Consider the following 17,239-nt stretch of genomic DNA (forward strand, 5'->3'; position numbering starts at 1 on the left):
CAGGCTCTGCTGTATCCATTGCGGGGAGATGATGCCTCCCGTCTCTGCAGCTGTTTAACTGGTTGGTGAGAATCACCCCTGAGACGGGCGACCCAGAGATGGGTGGGGCTGCTCTTCCACCCCTGGAGGAGGGCCAGGTGGTAAATCCTTTTATTGGGTTTGTTTCCGTTCCGCCACTGACCCAAGAGGCAGCAGTACCCAAATTTTAAAGAGCAGTTCCTCCATTTCCAGGTCTGAAGAGGGTTTGGAGAGCAGTGGGAGGTGAAAACCTCACCACTCTCATCCCCCTCTTCTGTCGCCAGTGGACAGCAGCGGGCAGCCAAAGCCTCGACTGCTCCCTCTGTCCATCCGTGGAGCCAGGTAAGTGTTGCCTAGCACACTGTGACGCCGCTTCGGGCCGCCTCACAAAGAGAGCCCCCCGAGCCGCGTCCCTGTGTTCCACCTCGCTGCCCTGCTGCGGGTACACCGGTGGTCCCTTTGGTCCTGCTTGTACGGTCTCTGCGAGCCGGGTTAGCGCTCCCCAGTCCGTCTCGCTGGCTCCTTCGGACCATCAGAGTCGGCTTTGCGATTCAGTTCGCCCGGCTTCCCCCCCAAGTTCAGGGACGTCCTCTTCACTACAGTGAAAGATGCCGATGCCCCTGTCCTGCGTGCGGAGATCGCAGTCCTACTGGCGAAGGACGCGATAGAGCCGGTCCCTCCAGCCGATTTGAGGTCGGGGTTCTACAGCCCCTACTTCATTGTACCCAAGAAAAGCGGCGGGTTACGACCGATCTTGGACCTGCGAGTTTTGAATCGGAGCCTCCACAAGCTACCATTCAAAATGCTCACGCAGAAACGCATTTTCGAGTGCATCCGTCCCCGAGATTGGTTTGCAGCGATTGACCTGAAGGACGCGTACTTCCATGTTTCAATTCTTCCGCGACACAGGCCATTCCTGAGATTCGCGTTCGAAGGTCGAGCATATCAGTACAGAGTCCTACCCTTCGGGCTGGCCCTGTCTCCCCGCGTCTTCACGAAAGTCGTGGAGGGAGCCCTTGTTCCCATGAGAGAACAGGGTGTTCGCATTTTCAACTATCTCGACGACTGGCTCATTCTAGCACAGTCCCGGGATCAGTTGTGCAAACACATACATTCAATGGCAGGACAGCGGTCCCACTGAAGTTCTTTCAGAGGCTCCTGGGGCATATGGCGGCTGCTGCGGCTGTAACACCGCTCGGTCTGCTTCATATGAGACCGCTTCAGCACTGGCTTCACGGCCGAGTCCCGAGATGGGCGTGGCAGCGCGGCAAGTTCCGGGTGCCAATCACTCAGGAGTGCCGCCGAACCTTCAGTCGGACCCCTTGTTTCTTCGGGCAGGAGTGCCCCTAGAACAGGTGTCCCGGCATGCTGTGGTGTTCACAGATGCTTCTGCCACCGGCTGGGGTGCCACGTACAACGGGCATGCAGTGTCAGGGGTTTGGACGGGACCCCATCTGCATTGGCACATCAACTGCCTCGAGTTGCTGGCAGTACGCCTTGCTCTGAGCCGCCTCAAAGGCCTGCTACGGGGCAAGCATGTACTGGTCCGTACGGACACTGCGACCGTTGCGTACATCAACCGTCAAGGTGGTCTACGCTCCCGTCGCATGTCGCAACTCGCCCCCCATCTCCTCCTGTGGAGTCGGAAGCTTCTGAGGTCGCTTCTCGCCATTCATGTCCCTGGTGTGCTCAACCGTGTGGCCGACGAGCTATCACGAGCTGCGCTGCCAGGAGAATGGCGACTCCACCCCCAGGTGGTTCAGCTGATCTGGAGAGAGTTCGGAGAGGCTCAGGTAGACCTGTTTGCCTCACCAGAAACCTCCCACTGCCAGTTGTTTTACTCTCTGACCGAGGGGACACTTGGGACAGATGCACTGGCTCACAGCTGGCCCCGGGGCCTGCGCAAATATGCGTTTCCCCCAGTGAGCCTACTTGCACAGACCCTGTGCTAAGTCAGGGAGGATGAGGAGCAGGTCTTGTTAGTTGCGCTTTACTGGCCCAACCGGACCTGGTTCCCAGAACTCTCACTCCTCGCGACAGCCCCTCCCTGGCCCATCCCTCTGAGGAAAGACCTTCTTTCTCAGAGACGGGGCACTCTTTGGCACCCGCGTCCAGACCTCTGGAAACTCCATGTCTGGTCCCTGGACGGGACGCGGAGGTTCTAGGTGACTTACCCCCTGAGGTACTTAACACCATCACTTCGGCATGTGCACTGTCTACGAGACGTGCTTACGCCTCGAAGTGGAACCTGTTCGTCGAGTGGTGCTCTTCTCGCCGAGAAGATCCTCGAAGATGCTCGATCGGAGTCGTGCTTTCCTTCTTGCAGCAAGGGTTGGAGCGTAGGCTGTCCCCCTCCACCCTCAAAGTCCATACTGCTGCCATATCTGCTTACCATGACCACATAGATGGCAAATCTGTTGGTCAGCACGACCTGGTCATCAGGTTCCTTAGGGGGGCGAGACGGTTAAATCCTCCTCGTCCCCCCTCCATACCCTCTTGGGACCTTACTCTGGTGCTCAGAGCACTCCAGATTGCTCCCTTTGAGCCTTTGCTGTCAGCAGACTTAAAGATTCTGTCTATGAAGACTTTGCTGCTGGTGGCATTGGCCTCCATCAAGAGGGTAGGGGACCTGCAGTCATTTCGGTCGACGAATCGTGCCTAGAGTTCGGGCCGGGTGACAGCCACGTGGTACTGAGACCCCGGCCTGGCTATGTGCCCAAGGTTCCTACCACTCCCTTCAGGGACCAGGTAGTGAGCCTGCAAGCGCTGCCCTCGGAGGAGGAAGACCCAGCCCCGGCTTTTCTCTGTCCAGTTCGCGCCTTGCGACTGTACATAGACAGAACTCGAAGCTTCAGGACCTCAGACCAGCTCTTTGTCTGTTACGCAGGCCAGCAGAAGGGAAAGGCTGTCTCCAAGCAGAGGATGGCCCACTGGATAGTGGATGCCATCGCCCTGGCTTACCAAGCTCAGGGCGTGCCCTGCCCGCTCAGGTTGCATGCTCACTCCACGAGAGGTGTGGCATCCTCCTGGGCGCTGGCTCGTGGCGCCTCGCTAACAGACATTTGTAGAGCTGCGGGCTGGGCGACACCTAACACATTTGCTAGATACTATAGCCTTCGTGTTGAGCCGGTCTCCTCCCGTGTTCTCGCCTCAGGTCAGGCTTAGTGTCGGCTTGCTGCGCTACATGGCGTTCTATTCTCCAGAGAGTCCCTACGGGCAGACCCCGTTGAGTCCTCCGGTTACCCTTCGGCAGCCGACGTGGCGGAGCGTCTGGCGCCAGGCCTATACTCCGTTGTATCCTTGAGAACCGGATTTAGGCTGGGTTCCATATGTGTGACCCTACGGGGATCCCATATGGCTTTTTCCACGGCTGCTCCTAAACGAAGCCCGTGTCTTTCCCTCTGGGAGAACCCATCTCTCACCGAGTGGAGTCACCCCAGTTCTTCCATATGTTGTACAACCTACAAGGTTAGTCCATATGTACTTATCCATCCTGCTGATGCTGCCGCCTGCTGGGTTCGGCTCCTCAGCGAAAACCTGAAGATGCAACGCACCTGCTGCTCACTATATACCCGCGCTGCGTGGCGAGCAGCTGATGCATATGATTGCATGCCAATGTGCATTGGCTCGTTTTAGTTACACTCAAAGTAGATTGGCCTCTCTAGCGAGATTCCTATTCGTCGGTCTGTCCGACGTACGTCTCCGTTCCCTCCTTCAGGGAACGAGGGTTACCTATGTAACCGAGACGTTCTTCTTTATGTAAAGCACTTTGAATTACAATTTTGTATGTACAGAGCCCCGCACATGACATACAAGAAAAAAATCTTGCGTGATTTACTATTTCATTCCCTCAATTTACTAAATTGTGCGCACGATTTAGCCTACTTTTTTTGTCCTGCATGTCATGTCCGGGGCTCCGTATGTATGAAATGTGCTATACAAGTAAAATTGCATTGCATTGTTAACATACCTTCTGATAACAAGAGTTAGCTAACATTACGATTCAATACCGATCTAAAAAAGCTCCCAGCAGGCTAACGAGTAAACAACATAATCAGTAAGAAATTAATTCATTAGTAGAACAGTTTGACCACTCTTGAAGTTTTTTGAGGTACGATACCAACTGTTGCCGTCTCATCTTGTAAAACTCCAGAAAAAAACGTGCTTTCGTTTCCACGGATGTGGCCCGAATCTATTTTGCGACTGCTATTTTCTGTGGATTTGCCGGTTTGTAAAGGGATCCGGCTCGGGGTAACTTCCTGTCTAGGTTTAATTTAGCTGTGGCAAGCGGTCATTACATCAACCAGCTCCTCATAAGATGGACCAGAGAGGAGCATGTCCACCTCAACTCCCGGCACATCTGATCAGGCCAACATACACAAAGCATTCAAACTGAGGATGCAGCGTAGAGTTCCACTCCGAAAAGTAATGGAAATTAACTTAAAATGCTCAACTTTTTACTATTAATTTGCTCAATATAGGTCAATGAGTAAAAACAAAGTTAATTTTTAAGACATATTCTCTGTAGGTAAACTGACCCATTTTCTCCTTTCCTTTCTCTTTCTGTCTCTCCTTGCCTGTCCTGTCAAAATAAAGACAAAAAAACATAAATATACTATAAAAAATAATGCTCTTTTTAACACATAATAACTGACTTGAGTAATTTTAAAGGACTTTTTAATTAACATTGGTCTGGTATTATATAATGGCAGATATTACCTCACTTTGAAGCATCATGTTCGCATGATAGTTATGCTCAGCATGAAGTGAAGTGTAGGGGTGAGTATCTCATAATTCATCTTCTCATTTTACTCATTTATTCATTTTATTGTCTGTTCAGAACCTTTGTCTGGTTACTCTTAGGATTTTCTGTTTCAGACAGGCCTGATTTGGCCATTGGTGCTGGATGCATGCTGGTGCTTCTTTTCCTTTTGGTACTTCTCTGCTGCTGCATCATGTGTAAGTGAACAATAAAATGATTTAAAGGGTTAGTTCACCCAAAAATGAAAATTCTGTCATTAATTACTCTCCCTCATGTCGTTCCACACCCGTAAGACCTTCGTTCATCTGATTTAAAGGGTTATTTCACCCCAAAATGAAAATTAGATAATCATTTACTCACTGACATTTTGTTCCAAATCTACATTTCTTTCTTTCTTTTGTGGAACACAAAGGAAGATATTTTGAAGATCATTGGTTACTAGATTACAAGTTTTTGTGCCCTTTGGCTTCCATTGTATGGAAAAAAAAGAGGAAACTCTAGTAAGTTGGCAGAACTCAAAAAAAAAAAAAAAAGAAGTTAAACTCAAAGATGAAAAACACATTAACACTTAATTTCAACATTCACCCTGCATCCCAATGTGCATACTATCCACTCTGTCCACCCTAAATAGTACTGAATATTACTAGTGTCACATACAGGTGCTGGTCATATAATTAGAATATCATCAAAAAGTTTATTTATTTCACTAATTCCATTCAAAAAGTGAAACTTGTATATTATATTCAGTCATTACGCACAGACTGATATATTTCAAATGTTTATTTCTTTTAATTTTGATAATTATAACTGACAACTAAGGAAAATCCCAAATTCAGTATCTTAGAAAATTAGAATATTACTTAAGACCAATACAAAGAAAGGATTTTTAGAAATCTTGGCCAACTGAAAAGTATGAACATGAAAAGTATGAGCATGTACAGCACTCAATACTTAGTTGGGGCTTCTTTTGCCTGAATTACTGCAGCAATGTGGCGTGGCATGGAGTCGATCAGTCTGTGGCACTGCTCAGGTGTTATGAGAGCCCAGGTTGCTCTGATAGTGGCCTTCAGCTCTTCTGCATTGTTGGGTCTGGCATATCGCATCTTCCTCTTCACAATACCCCATAGATTTTCTATGAGGTTAAGGTCAGGCGAGTTTGCTGGCCAGTTAAGAACAGGAATACCATGATCCTTAAACCAGGTACTGGTAGCTTTGGCACTGTGCGCAGGTGCCAAGTCCTGTTGAAAAATGAAATCTGCATCTCCATAAAGTTGGTCAGCAGCAGGAAGCATGAAGTGCTCTAAAACTTCCTGGTATATGACTGCGTTGACCTTGGACCTCAGAAAGCACAGTGGACCAACACCAGCAGATGACATGGCACCCCAAACCATCACTGACTGTGGAAACTTTACACTGGACCTCAAGCAACGTGGATTGTGTGCCTCTCCTCTCTTCCTCCAGACTCTGGGACCCTGATTTCCAAAGGAAATGCAAAATTTACTTTCATCAGAGAACATAACTTTGGACCACTCAGCAGCAGTCCAGTCCTTTTTGTCTTTAGCCGCTTCTGACGCTGTCTGTTGTTCAAGAGTGGCTTGACACAAGGAATGCGACAGCTGAAACCCATGTCTTGCATACGTCTGTGCGTAGTGGTTCTTGAAGCACTGACTCCAGCTGCAGTCCACTCTTTGTGAATCTCCCCCACATTTTTGAATGGGTTTTGTTTCACAATCCTCTCCAGGGTGCGGTTATCCCTATTGCTTGTACACTTTTTTCTACTGCATCTTTTCCTTCCCTTCGCCTCTTTATTAATGTGCTTGGACACTGAGCTCTGTGAACAGCCAGCCTCTTTTACAATGACCTTTTGTGTCTTGCCCTCCTTGGGCAAGGTGTCAATGGTCATCTTTTTGACAACTGTCAAGTCAGCAGTCTTCCCCATGATTGTGTAGCCTACAGAACTAGACAGCTTCCACAAAACTTCCATGGAAATGTTTTCTTCTAGCACTCCATTTTTGGTCTGCTCACTTGAGCAGAGCTTGTTCATTATACCATGGTGTCTTGACTATTTTCCTCAATCATCTTTGAGTGCAAAGAAGCAACCGTGTCTAAAGTGCTGGAAAAGAGAGTTAGTTAAGATGGTTTCTGTTGCAACATTGAGGTGGTAGAAGTGATACCATATTTGTAACAGGGAGTTTGTTTTGCAGCCTTAGCTAAATGGGAGTATACATGAGACTAGATAACGAGCTGAGATGTCATCGCTTTGTTGCAGAATTTCAACATCGATTCCATGTGACAATATTAGATCTTAAGTATGATGACACATGTTGTGTAACTCTAATAGAGTTTAGAATGTCTTTAAATGCTAATCCTAATGCGCCTTTTTCATTATTTACATGGATATTAAAATCACCAACAATTAAACAATGAAGACTGCAGCCAGTAACTCTAACAAAAAAAAAACAAAACAAAAAAAAAGTGCTTTTGTAGAAAAAGATCAGTTTGCTGAATCCTATCATTTGTGTATCTAATGTTTTTTAATTGTTGGATATCATTTAAATTATTACCCTTAAACGGGTTCGGGGGGTTATTAATTACTAGTTTGGGGAACAGATTAATTTAATTTAATTTCACTTTTAGGTTTTACAGTGAGACATTCCAATATGATTGAGACAAAACATGATTATATTCCACAAAAGAAAAAAAATCAGGCATACATTTAAATTATATTCTTACAGTGGTTTAATATTTCAAACGATCTCTGTTATCCAGTCATATCCTGTACTTTCATTCACTGTTCGGTTCCAAACTGTGCGTGAATAGATTTAAATTGAGAAAATACAATTCCAAAAAAAATAATGGGTCAGACTTTATATCAGGTGGCCTTACCTACTATGTACCTGCCAGAGAAAAACACTGATTCAATTGCAGGTAACAGAAAAGTTTTATTTTGCTCTCACTGAGCACAAGGGGGAAAGAAAACAGGAACACAAGAGAGAGAACATCCAAAACAAGGTCCTAGCATCGCTTGTGACGCAGCATGGAAGTCACTCTGCCTAGAGCGCTGTCTGTGACGCAGCGTTGAAATCTCACCAAGTCTCCAGGTGAGAGCGTTGAGATTGCAGAGAGGGGCTGGAGCGATGCATCCAAGTCTCAACCGACACAAGGAGAGTCAGGGCAGGGAGTAGAACAAAAAGGTCTGGCAGAATGAGAAATAACTGGTCAAAACAAAAGAAACAAAACCAAAACAGCACTTGGAGCCTAATAGACACAACAAGACTAGGGAAACAAGGAGAAGGTCAAGAGTGAAGCGTTAGATCAATCATACAACAACGGTCTGACAAAGGAGAGGATATAATATAGGGGAAAGCTAATGAGGGATAAGTGGCAACAGGTGTGACAGAGAACACAATTGAAGATAAGGATAACGTGTGGGAGCGGAAAACGCCACTCTGACAGCAAAGCACGTGGAGGGCTGTCAAAACAAAACTATTGAGCTAGAAGACAACAGGGCACGCAGACACAGAGACAAGACAACAAAATTTGGCAAATCAGACCGAAGTCATGACAGTACAGTAGAGAAGATGACAATATCATCAAGGTACACAAAGACAAATCCGTTCACCATCTCTCTCAACACGTCATTCACCAGGGCCTGGAAGACAGCTGGGGCATTGGTGAGCTCAAAGGGTAGAACCCGGTATTCAAAGTGTCCCGTTGGGGTGTTAAATGCGGTCTTCCAATCATCCCCTTCGCGTATGCAGACCAAATGGTAAGCATTTCGGAGGTCTAGCTTGGTAAAGACCCTGGAGCAATTCAAAGGCTGATGACATCAAAGGCAGAGGATACCTGTTTCTTATGGTGATGTCATTAAGACCCCGGTAGTCAATGCAGGGTCGCAGCGAGCCATCCTTCTTAACAAAGAAGAACCCAGCCCCAGCGGTTGAGGAAGAAGGATGGATGAGGCTGGCATTTAAGGATTCCTGAATATACTTGTCCATGGCCTCTCTCTCAGGACCAGATAGGGACTACAGATGACCCTTGGGCAGAGAAGTGCCTGGGAGGAGATCGATGGCACAGTCATATGGCCGATGAGGTGGTAAGGATGTGGCCCGGGACTTACTGAAGACCTGACAAAGATCGCGGTACCCCTCCGGGACCCCGGTGAGATTGACCTCCTCAACCTGAAAAACAGAAGACACAGAGCCAGGAGACAAGGCAGCACCCAAACATGATGCAAGACAAGACTGACTCCAAGAGAACACAGAATTACCAGACCAATCCATGTGAGGGTTGTGCTGCACCAGCCATGGGTGTCCAAGGACAACGGGAGCTCCCAGGGAATTTAGGAGGTACAGCTCAATCACCTCACGGTTATTGCCAGATACAGTAAGACTTACGGAAGGTGTGGAGTGGGTAATGGAGGAAATGAGACCATTGAGGGAGCGGACAGAGATAGGAGAGGAAAGTGGAATGGCAGGAATACCCTACAGCGCAGCAACAGAGACATCCTCTGGCACCTGAGTCGATCAGAGTCGAACAGGAATGGACAGTGTCCTTATACTGAACAGAGACCTTTAGCAGTGTACGTGAGATGGGGGAGTTGTGACAAGTAGTGCCCACCAGGATCCCCCGGGTTACTGATGGGCTCCGGCTTTTAAAGGACACCGGATAGCCCGATGGCCTGGCTTCCCACAGTAGAGGCAAAGACCTTGAGTCAAATGATCCTGCTTTTCCTTAGGGGTGAGTCGAAGACGCCCCACTTGCATGGGCTCAGGGTCCGCTGAAGGAGACGAGGAAGAGGAAGCAGCACTGGAGACACCCTCCTCCAACATCCAGGGAGATTGAGTTGTCCACTGCTGGCGTCGACGTTGAAGACGCCCCTCCACACGAAGCGCCAGCTCCACAAGGGTGTCAAAATCATGAGGCAGCTCGTGAGTGACGATCTCATCCTGGATGTCGTCATTCAACCCCTCCCGAAACCTTGCACGTAAAGCCGCTTCGTTCCAGTCACAGGCGGCCGCAATGGTTCTGAACTTGATTGAGTAGTCGGTACCTGAACGTCTGCCCTGACTCAACCGCGCCAACTGGGAGGCTGCCTCATCGCCCTGAGCAGAGCGGTCAAATAGCTTTATCATCTCAGCTCGGAAGTCCTTGAATGTTGCACAGAATGAAGCTTGAGCATCGCACACAGCCCTTGCCCAGTCATGGGCCCTTCCTTTCATGAGGGTGATAACAAATGCTACCTGGGACTCCTCAGTAACATAGCGGCAAGGCTGGATTGAGAAGACAAGAGCACTGGGACAAGAAGGCCCGGCAGGAGTTGGGATCACCGTCATAGGGTGGCGGATTATTGGGATGGGGTTCAGGCTCAGCATGAGATGGAGAATGGCCAAAAGTATCAGCTGACCTGCTGGCCAAAGCTTCCCGTTGGAGTTCTTGTATCTGTAGATTGAGATCTCCTACTTGAGCTGTCAGGCACTCAACCTCCCTTGAAGTGACAGTTAACTGACTGGAATGCTGTCCCAACAAATGTTGTCCCTGTTGACTTACTGCAGTTCTGACTTGGTCTGCACCTGCTGAATCCATCTTGAGTCAGACCGTTCTGTCAGGGGAAAACACGGATTCAATTGCAGGTAACAGAAAAGTTTTATTTTGCTCTCACTGAGCACAAGGGGGAAAGAAAACAGGAACACAAGAGAGAGAGCGTCCAAAACAAGGTCCTAGCGTCGCTTGTGATGCAGCGTGGAAGTCACTCTGCCTAGAGCGCTGTCCATGACGCAGCGTTGAAATCTCACCAAGTCTCCAGGTGAGAGCGTTGAGATTGCAGAGAGGGGCTGAAGCGATGCATCCAAGTCTCAACCGACTCAAGGAAAGTCAGGGCAGGGAATAGAACAAAAAGAAACAAAACAAAATAGCACTTGGAGCCTAAAAGACACAACATGACAAGACTAGGCAAACAAGAGGAGAAGTTCAAGAGTGAAGCGTTAGCTCAAACATACAACAACGGTCTGACAAAAGACTGAGCACAAGAGGATCTAATATAGAGGAAAGCTAATGAGGGATAAGTGGCAACAGGTGTGACAGAACACAATTGAAGATAAGGATAACGAGTGGGAGGGGAAAATGCCACACTGACAGCAAAGCACATGGAGGGCTGTCAAAACAAAACTGATGAGCTAGAAGACAACAGGGCACGCAGACACAGAGACAAGACAACAAAACTTGGCAAATCAGACCAAAGACATGACAGTACCATTTGATCCAAAATACTTAGTATGTACATACATGTTGGTGCATTGTAATCACATTTAAAGTACTTGTATTTAATTAATATTTGTATATACTGTTAATTTTACCCCTAAACATAACCCAACCATTAACCTAAAATCTAACTCTAGGATTTATAATCCTAACCCTAGCTTTACTCCTAAAATGAATGTGCAATCCGGTTTTTACAGTCTATGGTTTTTACCGCTCATTTGCATGCAACATCAATGATATCATGTCACTCGGTGGGTAAATAAACCTGGTCGGGAGGGACTCGGAGTGTGCACTCAGAGAAGACAACTCACTCAAAAGTATACGAGAAGAAGGGATGAGGTGAAGTCTGTAGGGACAGCGGGACAAGTTCTAAATCAACACTAAATTATGGTAAGGCAAAAGGTCTAAGCCACCGGAGGCCGATTTAAGTAACGTAAATAAATAAAAAGGAAGAGGGGAAAACATGCAAACAAGATAAAGGCATGTATGCAGCTTACTCATATCGTAATAATAATAGTAGGCAAATAATAAAATATGGCCTATCACTTATGTTATGTTGCTAGCTATGCTATTACACATTGGCCAACAATATTAATTTTTCTGTCCAATTAGCTTACATAACCAGACAGTAAAATGTGATTTTGTAACATGTAACTTTTTTTTTTAAACGAACGTAATACTTTAATATTTTACTGTAAAGTTGTGCAGTTTTGTAGGATTTATGGTATTTTGTGTTATTTATTTGCCTCAATTTGTAATAATTTAAGTATATACATTTATATAAAATAGCTAAATTTTATGTTAAATCCACTTTAATAAAGATCTACATTTCTAAATTTCATTCATAGTGATAGAGATGAAAATTGTACCTGGGTTTAGTGGACGATTACTGCCATCTACTGGAAAGCAAACGCTTACATAAATTAAAATGAAAATAACATGAATTTTTAACTACAGCCACTAGATGGCTAGAGCATTAATCAATGGTTCACACTATAAAATCATTATTATAGACCTAACTATAAAAATAACTCCAAATACCCATGATAGTACAAATGATAGTACACAAAATGCTAAAATTTAAAGATATTTTTGAAAAATACAATTATTTACAAGGTTGTAGAGAACAGTGCACTATTGCAGACTTACACTACTGTTCAAAAGTTTGGGGTCAGTAAGAATTTTAATTTTATTTTTGGGGGATAGAAATAAAATTAATCAATACTTTTATTCATCAAGGATGAGTTAAACTGATCAAAAGTTACAGTAAAGTGTTACTTAATGTTAGAAAATATTCTATTTTAAATAAATGCTGTTCTTTTGAACTTTCTATTCATCGAAGAATTTTGAAAAAACTTGTACACAACAGTTTTCAACATTGATAATAATAATGAATGTTTCTTGAGCATCAAATCATCATATCAGAATGATTTCTGAAGGATCATGTGACACTGAAGACTGGAGTAATGATGCTGAAAATTCAGCTTTGATCACAGGAATAAATTACACTTTACTGTATATTGACATAGAAAACAGCTGTTTTAAATTTGAATAATATTTCACAATATTACTGTTTTTGTTTGTATTTTTAATCAAATAAATGCAGGCTTGGTGAGCATAAGATACTTCTTTTAAAACAAATCTTACTGACCCCAAACTTTTGAACGGTAGTGTATATACTGAGGTTTTAATTACATTATTAATATAGTAAATCGTGAATTAAAGTGGGCCGGTCTAAGGCATGAAAACTCCAGGGCTGAAAATGAGTCCCAATCCGGCCCTGATTGTGAACATATCTCCAGGGCCCGGTTTTTCAAAAGGTTTAATCCGGATAAAATTGATCCGGATTTAGTAATCCTTTTTTTGCGATCCGTGATCACGTAATCCATTTTACTTTTGGAGCCAGTTTTTTAAAGCAACATCAGATTGGATCAATCTGATCCGGATATGAACTTTTGAAGTTGTATTTTTTGACTAGTTTTAAAGTTTTACTACATTTTCCTCCTGGAATCCACCTTGAAATCCTACCCCATGTTGGGATCAGGATAATCCTGTTTTTTTGGATCAAAGTGATCCAAATCCTAAAAAAAAGTTCTGAAAAAACCAAACTAAAGGTTTGATCCAGATCAAAACCAAGATTGGATTATGTGATCTAATCTGATTATTTAATCCGTTTTTTCTTTTGAAAAACACTTTTTCAAGATTTGATCCAATCCGTTATCCAAAATCCTAGTGGATTACTTTTGAAAAACCGGACCCAGGTCACATATAGTGGAGAGACATTAGCAGTTAGTCATTCCCATCTCATTCGTCCTCTTCCAGGTCAAATCCTCTGGTGGGTTCGTGGCTCGAAGCGCGTCTCGTCCGTGCGGGTGTTGGTGGTGTATCCTGCAGTAGACGGTGTGTTTCAGCGCGCTGTGATGCTCCTGACTCAATTCCTGAGGAGTCGCGGTGGTGTAACTGTAGTCATCGACGTGTGGGAGAGAGGAAGTCTAGCTGAACAAGGGCCGCTCCGCTGGCTCCACACACAGGCTGACCTCGCTGACCGAGTCCTGATCATCTTACCGCCTCGACGCACACAGACTGGTAACAAACTTTGTTGTTTTCCTGTCAGCACCAATGTGTTTGGCTCAGATTTTGTGGTGAATGTACTTTTCATTTTGTGGATTATACAAAATGCCTTTCATGAACACAATGCACTGAGCATGTCACAAAATGCATTTCATCCAGTTAATATCTCAAAGGAATATGCATTTCATGATGTGCCCAATCACAAAATAGAATGTGCAAAAACATTTTGTGGACAAAATGCACTTTGAAAAAACGAAAATTAAAACCAGGTAATTGCAACTTTTTATCAAACAAGTATGACTTTCTTTTCACAGAACTGTGAATTTATCTCAGAATTTGACCTTTAAAACTTGCTGTTGCGAGTCTATATCCCACAGTTCAGAGAAAAAAGAGATATAAACTTTGTGATGGAATTATAAGGGAAAATTTAGTGTGATAAAGTGATATAATCTGAAAAAAAAAAAAAAAAAATTGCATTATAAAGTCCGAATTGTGAAATATAAACGGGCAATTTGGGCAAAAGTCCCAAATACCTTTTTTATTTCATGGAAACGAGCTTTAAATATGAACCGGACAAGCCTTTGTGAATAAAATACTTTTTTTTTAATAAAATACTTTCATTTTTGATGAAAGGTGTTTTGTTTTATTCATGAAATAAAAATAATTACACTTTTAGTAAAATTATCCCTTTATATAATATATATATATATATATATATACACACACACACACACACACACACACACGTTTGACATTTTGTCATATACCCAATTATCCTTTTTAAAATGTAGCTTAATTATTTGTGCACAATCCTTTGCTTTGAAGTTAGTCTTCAGTAATTGGGATATGACTGTTAGGAAGAAGCCATGTTTTTGCCATCTTGCTTCAACATGAATATAAACAGCATCATTTGAGGTTTTGATGAATTTGGTAACATGTCTTAAAAGTTAGAACCTGTTCATTTTGTGTTATAAAATCTGAATCGTTTGCTTCTTTCATGGTGAAATAAGTCTGAAATCCTGCTCTGAGTTGTGTTCTTGTGTCATCAAGAGTTATTATTATACAAATACATCTGATAAATGAATGGAATGTCTTTCATTTTTTTAAATGGTAATTTTTAAATTCATTAGCATTTTAGAAAGTATTATTTTCATTTCAATAAAACCCAAATGTATTCTAAATGTTTTATAATTCTGTAACACTTTATTTACAGTGTCCTTTATATGTGTTACATACACTTACTATAGTATTAACAGTAAATTATGCAAAATTACATGCAACCAACCCAAGAGTAAATACATGTTCGGAATTAATATTACATGGTAGTTAAATGTATAATCAGACTAACTAAGGCTCCTTAAAATTAAGTGTAACCGACAATTCTCAGTGACTCATTAGAATGTGAAGCAGATGAATGAAGATGTACAGACTGTCTCAATATTAGGCAATTACTGATAAACTCTACATCATATAAAGAAAAGACACTGAAAACACACTTCATTTTCTTTTATGAATGCTTCTCTTTGCAGACAACCTTAAATCAAACCTCGTTCCTGGCATGACCGATGACGCTGTTTCAGCGTCTGCCAGCACTCTCTTCACCCTGACCCTCAACCTAGTGTCCAGCGCTGCCCATGACCCGCACGGCCGGGACAAGTTCTGGGTCATCAACCTGGACCACGACAACAAGAGCGTGCAAACTGAGCTGAGAGGCTGCAGGACCTTTGTTCTGCCTCGAGACTTGGAACGACTCCATCAACAGCTGTCGGGTGGAGAGATCAAGAGCCCGGTGCTGCTGACCTGCTTCAGGTCCTTCTACTTCAAAAATGCCTTGGAGCACATGGAAATCAATACAGACTTCCCAACCTGTGCTGAAGCCAAAAGCCTGGATGAAAAAACTCAATTCTTGCTATAATATGTGCCTTTCTGTTTATTTTTCATTATGTTTGTCCTGAAAAGACTTCAGTTCCAGCTCTGATCAAACACACCCAAGTAATGGTGAACACCTTCTTTAGCCGCTTCAGGTGTTTGATTAGGATTGGAGCTAAACTCTGCAGAACTACCAGGCTAAAAAAATATTTTCTAAGATTTTTTTTTTTTTACATTTTCATTATGTTATTTCTCTGATTGGACATTTTGAACAGTTTTTTCAAGTGTTTTCAAACTTTTTTTTTTTTTGGTTGTGTGAATGTTTAACATTTTACTTTGTGACTTTTGAATATTCTCTGAATGTTCTGAAACCAGAACATTTAAAAATTGTTAGATGAACGTCCAGCTAAAATGACACAGGAAGAAAAACGTTCCATGAATGATGTACAGACAAAGTCATGCTATCGTTTTGAGAACCAGTCTATTAATGTTACTGGAACTGTGAGAGAACCTTTCCACAGTGTTAGCCAATGGTCTGAGATCGATCCTTTCCTAAAAGATGTGCCAATTTATATGGCGTAATTATCAAGTATATCGAGAGAAATCGTTTCTGCTGCTTGTTTGAGTTTTATTAATATAGGGCCTACTGCACTGCGCAGTGTTATTCATTTGCTTTAAACTGATTTTATTTAACAAATTTAAGGACATATCTTTAATAAACCTTTCTTTCTGTTGTTATAATGATAATACATTGATTAACAGGCAAATGTCTTATAAATTAAAAATAAGATCTATATACCAAATAGATTTATTGTGATTTGCTTAACTGCATTGATTGAAAAAATATTGTCCATATATTGTTTTGTATCTTGCGGTTGGTAAATTAAAGGGGTGATGAACTGAGAAATCAACTTTTCCTTGAGTCAAGTCAAGTCACCTTTATTTATATAGTGCTTTTTACAATGCAGATTGTGTCAAAGCAGCTTTACATTGATAACTGGTACATTATTTTGGCTGCACAGCAGCTCTTAAAGAATACTGTCAATGCAGGCAGATCAAAGCACTGTTGAATATCAAATGTCAAGTGTCCCCAACTAAGCAAGCCAAAGGCGACAGTTGCAAGCAACCCAAACTCCAACAGGTGACATCAGGTGGCAAATAAGTGTTAAAATGGAGAAAAAAACCTTGTTGAGAAACCAGGCTCAGTCGGGGGGCCAGTTCTCCTCTGGCGAACAGTGCTTTGTTACGACTCAAGTTGCTATCATAAGTCTGATAGGATCGCAACATTCAAACTATTTATTTCAGTTCCATCCAGTTGAGGATTGTATTCAACACACCGGGATGGACGGTTGTTGAGGAGCTGCGCCCCTGTTTGTCGTGTTGATGATGTCTTCACAATGGATGATCTAGTCGACTCGATCTCTGCTGATACTTCAGGGCTGCGTTGTGGTCATATCAAGATCCTCTGTCTCATCTGGATACGGTTGACTACGGTGAACCTCGGGATAAACAGAAAAACTAATATTAGCGTAGATGCCATTCTTCTTCTGATGTAACGAGTATATCTGGTGTTATAAGAAGTGTTCCCGGTTCCGGCTGACCTAATTTATGCAGCCTAATAATCCTTTAACGGATTTGAAAATATAAATTGATAATGTGTTATGTGTATGCCAGGTTAAAGAGATGCGTTTTTAGTCTAGATTCAAACTGACAGAGTGTGTCTGCATCCCGAACAATGCTAGGAAGATTGTTTCAGAG

The 17,239-nt window shown here is 43.4% G+C and overlaps 1 protein-coding gene across 3 annotated transcripts in view; it reads left to right on the forward strand.

Moving 5' to 3' along the window:
- The window catches only part of LOC137026698 (interleukin-17 receptor B-like), a 31,549-nt gene extending 15,180 nt beyond the window's left edge, over positions 1 to 16,369 (forward strand). For 2 of the 3 annotated variants that reach the window (XM_067394129.1, XM_067394130.1), the window contains exons 8-11: positions 4,731 to 4,797; positions 4,882 to 4,977; positions 13,364 to 13,627; positions 15,142 to 16,369. In XM_067394129.1, the coding sequence (XP_067250230.1) occupies positions 4,731 to 4,797; positions 4,882 to 4,977; positions 13,364 to 13,627; positions 15,142 to 15,527 (813 nt within the window). In that variant the 3' untranslated portion in view covers positions 15,528 to 16,369. The remainder of the gene's footprint in view (positions 1 to 4,730; positions 4,798 to 4,881; positions 4,978 to 13,363; positions 13,628 to 15,141) is intronic. The other variant, XM_067394131.1, reaches the window with a different exon arrangement.
- The last annotated feature ends 870 nt before the right edge of the window (positions 16,370 to 17,239 follow it).

Source organism: Chanodichthys erythropterus, chromosome 9, assembly GCF_024489055.1.
Source record: "Chanodichthys erythropterus isolate Z2021 chromosome 9, ASM2448905v1, whole genome shotgun sequence".
NCBI classification, from domain to species: domain Eukaryota; kingdom Metazoa; phylum Chordata; class Actinopteri; order Cypriniformes; family Xenocyprididae; genus Chanodichthys; species Chanodichthys erythropterus.